The following is an 11,674-nucleotide window of genomic DNA, read 5'->3' on the forward strand; positions in this document are numbered from 1 at the left end:
CTAAAGATTGCTAAAAGATTTATAGAGTTGTTCCGTATATTAAATTATTTGAGTTTTAAAATTTTAAAACAAATAATTTTATGGGAAATATATTTTTTTATTAGTGAGATAATTGTTATAATACAAAATCCTGTAAAAATATAGAAATTTTTTGATAATAGTAATAATTGTTAAATAAAAAATAATATGACGATAGCCAAATTTTGATATGAATTTTATAGAATTGTTTCATAAGTTAAATTGTTAGCGATTTAACTGTGCGGATAGGATAACTGTTATATTACAAAATTCTATACACTATGGAAGTCTTTTTATAGTAGTATAATAATCTTAACTAATATTGAAATTTTTAATAATAAAATCCGAATCAATATGGAAGTCTTTACATAAAATTCTAATTAATATAGAAGTCTTTCGCTGTCCTAATGAATATTGAGGTCTATATTAATAAAATTTTATTCAATATATAAGTCTTCTGATAATAGTATAATAATGATTATAAAATTCTAATCAATATGAAAGTGACCAAATTTTGGTACTAAAAGTACCGATGTTCCACCGAAACGTGGTTTCGCTTATTAATAAAGGGTATTGATGTGAATGTCTTTTCTCAAAATTGGTAAAATGACTTGTATCCTGGTGCACTAATGAATAATGCACACACAAAAAGCTTGCTAAACTTCCTTCTATAAATTATAAACCAGATTTAGTGTTTTTGTGTGAAACAGAGCAGTGTTCATGGCAATTTGAAAACTTGAAAAAAGGCCTCAGGATTTACTAATGGTACAAGTGTAATGGTATATGTATAAGTAGAAGGGGTTTTAGTGGAGGTCTTGCATTACTTTGGAAGGATGATGTTACAGTGTTATACTGTTATTGAGTTCACATTCAGTGGTTCATAATTCATATAGATGTCTTTGTGTCCTGTCTAAATATTCTGTCATGGAGATTCAGGGGTTTCTACGGAAATCCGGATTTGTGTCTTTAACATTGCCGAAACATCAAATAACAAGGAAAATGAGGAGTGGTAGAACGCATTATGGAGGCTTAACATCCCTCCAAACATCAAGATGTTTTGGGTGACAGACTTGTAAGAATTGGATTCTGGTATTTCACAACATGGTGAAGAGAGGAGTTCAGGTGGATATGAGATGTCCAAGATGGGGTTAATTTAGGTCCTGAACTAGCTTCATAATTTACAGACCTGATGGATTATCAGAGGCATCAGTAAGTTACCTCCACGCGACATTGCTCCCTCAGGCTTTCGCGGAAGTATAAAAAATGAGGCCATGAGTGCTAGTAGATGGATTCCACCTAGAGCCAGGGTTGTGAAAATCAATTGCGACGTAATCATTGATAGCAAAAATAGATGTGTCGATTTGGGTGCATTATGTCGTAACGAGATAGGTAAACTTTTGGGTCCTGTGTGCGATTGGAAGTCAGCCAATCTCGGTTGAGGCAACAGAAGCAAAAACTGTTATCTTGGTGTGAGATTGGCAAGATGGTTAGGAAAGAAAACATAGTTGTTGAATCAAATAGTTTGAATGTGATAAGAGGTACTCCCTCCGTCCCACCCATTTCTTTACACTTTCCTTTTTGGGGTGTCCCATCCAATTCTTTACATTTCAAAACTTACCAAAAATAGTCAATGGGTCCCGCCACTTCTCCACTTTTCTTTCTTTTTCACACTACTTTTACTCCACTATCTTCTTTTTATACATTAAAAATCAATAGGTCCCACCACTTTACCCACTTTTCTTCCTCTTTTCCACTACTTTATACATATTTCTTAACCTCCGTGCCCAACCCATTTGATAAGAAATGGGTGGGACGGAGGGAGTATAAATCAGGGAGAAAACCAGCTGCATTCTTTTGATAATATCATCAGTGACATTCTTAGAGAGGCTAAGAGCATCTCCAACGGCGTTGGCTATAATCATTGGCTAAATTGGACATGTAAGACATTATGTAAAACTTGCTGAACCTGTAAGATATTTTGTTTCAATGGTACTAGCTATATTGGTTGGCTATAATTTAAAAATAGTATGTTATTAATATTTTAAATTGTTAAAATAGAATATATCAGTTCAATATGGTAATAAATGATGTACAATCTTCCTACAGATTTTCTTACAGACCTGCAGAGGTTCGACAAATTTAGTCATCCATAGGAGGAGCATGGTTGGAGTTGAGTTTTTCGAGCTGTTGGCTAAATTTTTTTATTTTAAGTATGCCAACTCACCTTTTAGCCAAGGGTTTTAGATTGTTGGAGATGCTCTAAAGGTTTAGAAAGTGTTTCTTTTGGTGGACAATGATTTCATTGCACAAGGTGAAACCCTACTTCTGTACAGGGGTGAGCAATGATTTCCAAAACTGATTGATCAAATTGATTGTTCCAATTTGAAGAAACCGAACAAGGTGGATAATAATTTTCAAAACCGATCAAAATGATTAGTACAAAATGGGGGAAGACCTACTTCCGTAGAGGGTGAGCAATGATTTTCAAAATTGATCGAACTGATTGTTTCGATTTGTCGAAATCAAAATCAAAATTCACAATTTTATAACGATTTTGATTGTTTAGATAATGATATATTTTGGATTTGTCACTGGAATAACTTGTCAAATTGATGATTAATGATCAAACTGTATTCTGCCTAAACTTCGTGTTCTATCTGTTATATAAACTCGGTAAAATATTTTTTAAGAATTAATTGGGAATTTTTGAAGAACACTGGACTGAAGTAATCTATATCATGGACATGTATGTTGTGTTTGGTTGGGGAGAATGGAATGGAATGGAATGGAATGAGTAAAAATACTTGAAACTAATAGAGATAGGAAGAAAATTTTGAAAAAAAATTGAGGAAGTGCAAAATTGCTATAATGAGATTTGAGAAGAAATTAAGGATGGGAGAGAATGGAGCATTCCATCTCAAATTAAAGGGATGAAATCTAACACATGATGTAAGAAATGGAATGGAGGAATGAATGAAATTTCTTGAAAATTGTCCATAAAATAGTTCATTTTTCATTCCATTCCTTTCGGAATCATTCACCCCAACCAAACACAACAGTATAGATTTCACAACAGATATAAACTTCAGAGAATTATGTATGACAAGTCTTTATAAATGTATCTCAGATACTCTTTGTTTCTTTTTCATGTTACATTTGAGGCTGCAGTTTTCAAGTTATGGTATTTCAAGAACAGTCAGGTAGGTGTTTTCCGATTTGAAAGCTTTGTAATGGTTGGTCGGAAAGCAAAAAATTTGCCATACTTTTTCTTACTAAAAACCTGTTGCTTACAAACATGATACAAACTACAAGTGACAGAAATGGACCTAAATGCTAGAAAGCGAAAAACTTCTTTTTCTTCTTTTTCTTCTCGAGGTATGCCAGGAATTCTTCTTGCTGCGCATGAGAATCCTCCAGAGCCTGCAAAAGGGACCGACAGGAAAAGATTCAAAAAACGCGGCAAAAGAATGTAGAGGCAATGCACATTTGCATCTATTTGTTACCTTCTTGGTCTCTGTAACTTCTTGCTCTAATTTATCAATGCGAGACATAGCAGCATCTAATAAATTTTGCGTCTCTGGAGCCACTTTTGCTGGTTTGCTACTTATAGCTGTGACTTTCTCTTCCAGCTCATTTACTCGTTTTACTATTGTTTCGTCAGTTGCGCTCATTGAAGCCAACCTGTTGGAGGTTGGCTGATGTTCGAGCATCAGACGAGTTTGTAATTTCATAGAGCCAGAGCCTGCGCCTGAGTAATTTTGGGGCATGTTGCGTGTCATTCGTACCATAGTTACGATGCCCATAACAAACGTCATCATCCCAGTAAATATTTGGTTGCTCGTTTTATCAGGCTTGAAAGAATAATAACCAGAATTAAGACTTTTTTGCTTTTCTAATGAAGATGTAATAAGAGAAAAATTCATATACCTGTTGCATGGCTAACTTGTCATTGGCCCTTACTTTTTGCCAAGAATCACCTTTCTTGTCAGCCATGGACATGTTGTTCTTGAGATCACGTAAGCTAGAACGTCTTTTGTTCAACCGAGCCTGCTTGGACTGTAGTGGAAGAAATATGCAATCATAAAAGGTACTAGAAATTTCACATTGAAGACTTGTTAAGTTGCAGACCAGATGAAAAGGTAATATATGTCGTAAATATCACAAATATTCTCATTTATATATGACGATGATAAACTTGTAATGGTTCGATTTGTTGAAGTCCTAATCCTACCTAAGCATCATATAATGAATGCTATATTGTATACAAGTTCTTGAACTTTAATAGAAGTCGCATATGAAAGAAGGGATTACTTCAGCTGATTCCTCTTCGATTTTAGAAAGTTGTGAATTTTGTGGCGGAGAGGTTGGTGGTTGTTCGCTTTGATCCCTTGAGACAATGGATGATGTTTTCTCCACACTGAAAGAAACACTCTACAATGAGAAAATGAAAATTTATGTCAGTTACTGTTATACCACATCAGGCTATTAGTTAGAGAAACTACAGTAAGAAGTAATAATTGAAAAGCAATTTTTAAGCGAAATAGATACCTTTCTGCCAGCTGTTTGATCATCCTCAGCTGATTTTTCATCAATAGCTGGCATTGCAGATTTAGGGTTGCATTTGTGAGCGCCACTACGAACCAGCTTGTTCATTACAATGAGAAAAATAAGTTCAGGACAGGTGAATAACGATAAAAATACGTAAAAGATAGAAAAATGGCCGGACAGGAAAAAAATTTACAATTAGAAAGCTCAAAGAAGACTATAGATAAACCTTCATGATTTCTGGATCTTGCCATGGTCCCTTATCTGAATTCATACAACCACCTTTATCTGCACAAGTACAGGTACCACCCAAAATTTCGGGGAGCTGGCTGATACAAATGCAGGAAATGAAGTTTTGTGAGGCGCCGAAAGAAGAACAAGTTGACATTGGGTTCACTGTTGACAAATTTTATATGGCAAACCATTACAAAGTATAGATTTTCCTTCTTCTAAATAGAGCAGTAAAACGATGCAATTACAATTTCCAATACACTCGCTTGTATTATGAGAAGTAAGAGTAGTTGAGGTCCAATCTGTGTATTCGTTATTTCATCTCAAGAAGTTCATATCACTTTATCAAACATCAGAACGTATGAAGTTGCGAGAGCAGTTTGAACAGAAAACATGTACCTGTCATCAATTATCTCAAGCAATTTGCTTTGATATTTGTTTCCAAGAACCTGGTCAATCAAACTGAACTGGTTAAGTAGGTGGATTATACCAGATAAGAACGTATTTTATGACATGATATAGACTTGCATGGATCTTTGATGTGGTCTTAGGATCAAGGAATGTTTTTATAGTGTTCCACAGAAGCCTGAATCCAGAGCCTGCATTAATGATAAACATGCGGCACAGCGTCTGCAGTGAACAAAAAGGGGGTAAAGAACTGACCCTAGTACAAAGACAGAATGCATATAGCCATATAGGAACTAGTGACATGTATTAACTTAAGTACCTCAGGATAATTGTTACCATCGACTGCCTGAATACGCTGGATAAGTTCCCTGGCTGGTTTGTTTAAGCTTTTCAATCCCTGTACCATCAACCTTGTTACTAATACAAGTCATATTTTTTTTTTTTTTTTTTTTTGACAAAAAGTCATATTTTAATAGCACACTAGCTGCATTATACGTTATTGTCTCTATGTCATATTAGAATAGAACTTTAACTTTTGCTGCAGTAAAATCCAAGAAAAAAAAGAGCAATCAATTTGAATTTAAGATTCAATTTGATATACTAGGTTCTGGATGAGAATCCTTACTTACCACTCCTTGTACATCAAGAATACTCGTGCTCTGATCAATATGCCTCCTAGCGCTAATAGTGCAAGCTGGGAATTTATCAATAAAGGTCCTTTCAAACTCCTGTACATGGTATTGAAGATAGCGGTCAAGAGTTGTGGCTTGCATAATCTTGGCAGCATCAACTTTACCCAGTAATTCGATATAAACTGGCCTTCCATCCTTATCAACCCCATGATGTCCTTGAGGATAATGTTGAATGACCTCATCTTTTTCCTTGAACTCAAAATCCTGTGATAGTTGTTGATAAACAAAGTATTCAGATGCATGTAAGACGCTGTCAAAAGACTCAAAACAGATAGATCCATCATACACCAACAAAGAAGCGCAGTGAATACAAACCTCCGTAATTGTGTCTGTCCCAAAATCCTTTCTCCACTGGAGCATATCAGTCCACATCAGCTTTGTCTTCTCCAGGTCAAATTTTCTGGCCCTCAAAAACCTATATTATAAGATATATCACCCCAATTAATTATCTCAACTTTTCTATGTACAACTTGTTTTTTGAGAAAAATCTTAAACAATAAACATTAGAATCAACCTAAGCATCGTGTGATAATCATCGTGTTTTGTTGGTAGCAATTCCTCTAAGATAAGCGCTTGGCGAAATGCATCAACTTCCTTCACTTCCTCTGGGTCATGCTCATCAACAATTGCAATAGCAGCAACTCTGCTGTTTCTTCTGCCCCTTTTGGCGAAAGAACCCCTAAACTTGGTAGATGCACTCATTGCTTTTTCCTTGAGAGACGCAAGCCTCGCCTTCCTGTCACCCTCAGTACTTTCATTGTCCTTTTCCTTTTCCTCACCTGTTACCCAGTTGCACAAGCAAATTATCTCCTCAAAGCAAAAATACAAAGTAGACCACTAAGGCAAATATAAATTTACCTCTACAATTCTTAACACATCCATGTTTATTAGACTACAAATCTCGATTATCTTAGTTTGAACTGTCTGTACTATTATACCATATCTAAAAGATATCTCTACTTTTCTTTTAGTGATCACTGCAACACGTTAAACAGAATACAAAATCCTGAAATACTTCAATTCTAGCAGTTTTTTCATATTTTCAGAGAACTAGTATGAGCTGAGAAAGAACTAATTGACAGAATGAATAGGAACTCGGACCTTGAGGATTTTGTTCTGGTCCGGACATTATGTCCCTCAAGACTGCAAGTCGCAAGTTCAATCACACCCGACTTTTGCCCTTGCAGATTTCCTACACCTTTACATGGGGAAGAGGGTTACATTACAATTTCGATCTACAAGATATCTTCAACTTAAAACAAACCTATAATGCAAACAAAATCTGCAAAGAAACTAATTGCATAAAATACATGAACACATCATTCTACAAAACCAAATGTAAAAGAATCAACATACTTATTATACATTAATCCAAAACGAAATCCAGGCACCAAAATCCACATTCTAAGACCCAAAATCGAAAACTGCCCATCTTAAATCCTTCCTAATTGTTGTCATAATTCACATTATGTACTTGCATCTCGAAAAATAATCGAAACCCACAATTTCTATAGGCAAAATACACAAATATATCCAACAAATTAGAAAAACATGAGTTTAAAAATGTTACCTGTGGATAGATGCAGGGCTCTGAGGAAAATAATTGGACAAAGCTTTAAGCTTTAAGCTTAGTTTCAAAGCATCATCAAAAACTTGAAAATTATAAATATATGCATCATATACATATAAATATAATCATGCAATGCAGAAAAATCAAGAACACAAATAAATGGAATAGCCAAACAACCCTCCAAATTTAGACAGAAACCAGGAGAAGAGAGATGAACGGAGAAATGGACGAGGTCTACACAACAACTAGGATTTGTGTTGAAACATTAGAAAATAGGTATAGATATTTTTATTACATGACATGCATTATGATTTTAGAAAGAGGAACATTAAAAATTGAGCGAAATGTTAGCAAATCCATTCAAGTTCCACACGTGGTTCTATGGAAATCAAGTACAAATTTTAGTGTGTTGTCACTAGTCTCTTCTTGGTAGTGAAATGTGTGTGTGATAAATTGGTCGGATTAATTTACTTGATCATGTGGCTTTTGGTTTCTCTTCTCTTATTACAAAATGCACCCTAAAAACATCATTTATTATTAAAGCTGTTTCATATTGTAGCGACAAGATATTTATTTTGAGTGATAAATTTAAAGCAAATTTATATTCTAGTGAAAAAATATTCATTTTGGGTGATGAATTTAAACCAAATTTTATTAATTTAAAAGAAATTCAGTCGGACATTTCAACCGACTATCCAATCAGGTTGAAAAATAAATAAATGAACTAGACAACGGTTAAGTATACTGACATTCTACTGACAAAATATTCATTAGTTTTTGATAAATTTAAAATAATTTTATTAATCTGAAAGAAATTTAGTTGGGATAAATCCTCAACCGACTACCCCGCTAAGTTGAAAAATAAATAAAATAAACTAGACAATTGTTAAGTAGAATTTAGAGCAAGTCCAACAGCTGCCTCAAATGATGTCCTAAGTCATAATTTGAGGCATTTGATTGAAAACATTGCTCCAACAGTGTCCTAGTGATGCCTTAAATCACTAGGACAACTTACTTCAGCCCTATTTTTAGGGCTCACCTACTTGAGCCTCATTTCACTTTTAATAATAAAATATTATCATTCTCTCTCTCCCCACTATTTTTTCCTCTACTTTTTCATTCAAAATATTAATATTTTAATAATAGGGCTTGTGGATAAGGCTTTTTGTTGGAGTGAATTTATAAAAGTGATGTCCTAAACTACTAGGACATTATATTTTATTATTTATATAGGGCATCCTCTAAGACACTCTTGGACTTGCTCTTAGAATGTTTCTTTACGTAACAGAGTCGAATCAGAATCATGGATACAGTCGTGTATGTATAGGAGTGGTAGTATATATCATGTGAGGCACATCTTATCTTACAAATGAATATATTTTATTAGTTTTTCTTCTTTGCTAAGTAATACATTCTTTTTTTGCAATATGAGCTCCTTCATGGTATCAGAGCCTCTCCCTCAATTAATCATACATTCAAGTTAAATTCCTCTTTTCTTTACTCTATTTTCTCTATTGTCATGGCTACACAACTATCTTATACATCTGCTGTTACGGTTACGTTCTCATCCACTATTGACATAATACATGTGTACAACTTCATCCCTATGATGGTCCAAGTATGACCTTGACTAATGTTGTTCTTCTCATCCATTATTGACATAATACATGTGTACAACTTCATCCCTATGATAGTCCAAATATGACCATGACTAATGTTGTTCTTACTGAGCACACTTATACATTTGACCAAATTATCCGTTTTTGTTTAATTAAATTCGATTTCAGAATGTTTATTTTAGTTCATCCTTTATCGAAACAATCGAATTAGCAAGTTCGGGGCAATAATTCGTTCGATATATTAACCTCGAGGGTACTATAAATCCAACTCGTAAGTCGGCTACAAGACTACATCTCACACTCTACAAAAATAGTCTCGTCTGTTTTAATGATTATTACTCTGTTTGTTGGTTGTTGGTCGCAAGTAACGGCAATAAATAAAAACAACTGAACCCTTTTTTTGAAAAAAAATCCAGAAAACCGACTGATTGTGGTCACAACTGACCGCTTATACCATTTAAAATCTCAAAAAACCGATCGGAACTGGTCAAAACCGACCACGGTGACCATAACTCATGACATTAAACCGACCGCAGAGAACAACCAACCATAGTTATCATTTACTATTGCAGAAAACCGACCGGCTCTAACAAAACACGGTCAGTTATGTTCGGTCCGGTTTACCGAACTAGAGGGCCGCCTGTGATAAACCCGACCAAAGACATATAACCGACCACGGGAACGGTCGGTTACATTTGGTGGGATAGTCGATTAAATCTGGTCGGTTTTATTCACAAAAACCACCCACTCCTGTCATAAACCCATGACTGTTAAATCGACCACATACGGTCGATTTTATTCTGTTGCAAAAAGTTCGACCGTTTTGGTCAACCATTTTAACCGACTGATGGCGAGTCGGTTTCATCACAACACAACCCATCCTTTTCTGTCATAAACCCGACCAGCTCCACTAAACCGACCACCAGCGGTCGGTTTTATAATGCTTGGACAACCTTTGATCATTTTTGGTTAAACATTTAAATTGACCGTCGGCGGTCGGTTATAGTTTCACACGTGGCACTAGCAACCACGTGGCGCCGCCTGACAACGTAGGACCTGATTCATCGAATTTTTGCAGCTGAGAAAACCGACCACCTATGTGGTCAGTTTTATACCTGAAACACGACCAATCTATCAAAACCGACCACGATATATGGTCGGTAATAGGTCTAAAACCGACCGTTTTTTGACGTAACTAACCGTATTTTATGATCGGTTTTGGCATTTTTTTTAGTGTAATATGAAACGGTGGGATAGTTATTACTCCCTATGTTTTGTTTTATAGATCGTTTAAGGTTTTTCACACAAATTAAAAAAATTCATTATTACATCAAAAAAACATCTATTACTGTGTCGCCTCCCGCTTTCTTCTCTTGACTCAAGGTATTAAATAAGCGTGACAAAAATCATTAGATAACCCAACTATTTTTGAAAAGAGAGAACGACCTGTATTTATAACAAATAATATTTTTTAAAATGATCTATGAAACAAAACAGAAGAAGTATATTTTAATTACATCAATCACACGAGCACTACTCGTAGGATACGCAACATCCAAATGACATTAAGCTCATTTCTCGACAAGTGATGTCCAAGTCACCAGATATTCTTCTGTAATTTGTCAATGTAAAAGTTTGCTTTTGAAATTTTTGCGCGAAATCAAATCGACCAAATCGAATGTCTCAGTGTCGTCTTTGACTACGTCTGTTCGAAGCATGTTTTTTCCATCGGCCGCATGTAGTTTATGTTTATCCTCTTATCAGATCTTATGTTAGTCAAAATGCAAGATATCAGTAATAATTATTAATTTGATCATCCAAGTGCATGCATGTCTTGTACTTTGTAGATTTTAATCCCAAAGTACTTTATCATCGTAATCGGAACTATTATAACGAAAATACAAATTAATTAAACTTAATCAGAAAAGCATAAAAATGAAAATCAGTCTTAATTATGGAATATATGAAATAAAAATTAATAAATAATAAATTAAATGATTAATCGGTTCGACAAATTCAACAAGTTATGAAATAACGATTAATCGGAATTTTTCACCAATTTTTAACTAGGATGTATAATAAAAAAATACATGAAAGCATGTGTTCTCCCTAAAAATTGTTTTAAATTCCTTTTGTTACTATGAATTATAAAAATTATTATAAAATTCATAATAAAGAGGTATCTTTTATAAATTTATTTTTTGTTCCTGGAAATTATATATCCTAAATCAACTGCGGCTGATGATGACCATACATCGAATCAAACAAATACATGAGATAAATCTGTATATTTAATAATACCTACCAGAACCAAATTAAGTCATCATAGGATAACTTCAAGAACCTTCATAGCAGCCAGTACAGTGTAAAAGTAAATCAAAGTTGTGGAAATAACTGTACATAATACCCCTGCTTTAATCGTGAATTACATTTAACGTAAGCTACAGAAGTAAAAGTTTACAAGTATAAATACTCCTCCAAACCCTCACCACTTCTCCACAGCATTTCACTTAAGCCTGATCAAGAACACACACATAATAAATTCAACATGGCACAGAAAGTTAACAGCGCTCTCATCTTCTCCGCCATCT

At 34.5% G+C, this 11,674-nt stretch overlaps 2 protein-coding genes across 2 annotated transcripts; both read right to left on the reverse strand.

The window, feature by feature from the left end:
* Window positions 1–3,187: 3,187 nt before the first annotated feature.
* On the reverse strand, window positions 3,188–5,074 carry LOC135149314 (phosphatidylinositol/phosphatidylcholine transfer protein SFH10-like). The gene is made up of 6 exons (XM_064084779.1): window positions 4,793–5,074; window positions 4,567–4,662; window positions 4,330–4,449; window positions 3,946–4,074; window positions 3,522–3,869; window positions 3,188–3,438 (listed from the first exon to the last, which is right to left on the reverse strand). Exons 1-6 carry the CDS (start codon window positions 4,949–4,951, stop codon window positions 3,352–3,354), a joined length of 939 nt encoding a protein of 312 aa, XP_063940849.1. The 5' UTR covers window positions 4,952–5,074; the 3' UTR covers window positions 3,188–3,351.
* Window positions 5,075–5,216: 142 nt separating this feature from the next.
* Window positions 5,217–7,111, reverse strand: LOC108200986 (phosphatidylinositol/phosphatidylcholine transfer protein SFH3). Its single transcript, XM_064084780.1, has 6 exons — window positions 6,996–7,111; window positions 6,409–6,673; window positions 6,210–6,309; window positions 5,832–6,098; window positions 5,522–5,599; window positions 5,217–5,424 (listed from the first exon to the last, which is right to left on the reverse strand). Exons 1-6 carry the CDS (start codon window positions 7,021–7,023, stop codon window positions 5,266–5,268), a joined length of 897 nt encoding a protein of 298 aa, XP_063940850.1. The 5' UTR covers window positions 7,024–7,111; the 3' UTR covers window positions 5,217–5,265.
* Between the last annotated feature and the right edge of the window lie 4,563 nt (window positions 7,112–11,674).

The sequence above is a fragment of the Daucus carota genome, chromosome 9, assembly GCF_001625215.2.
Source record: "Daucus carota subsp. sativus chromosome 9, DH1 v3.0, whole genome shotgun sequence".
NCBI classification, from domain to species: Eukaryota; Viridiplantae; Streptophyta; class Magnoliopsida; order Apiales; family Apiaceae; genus Daucus; species Daucus carota.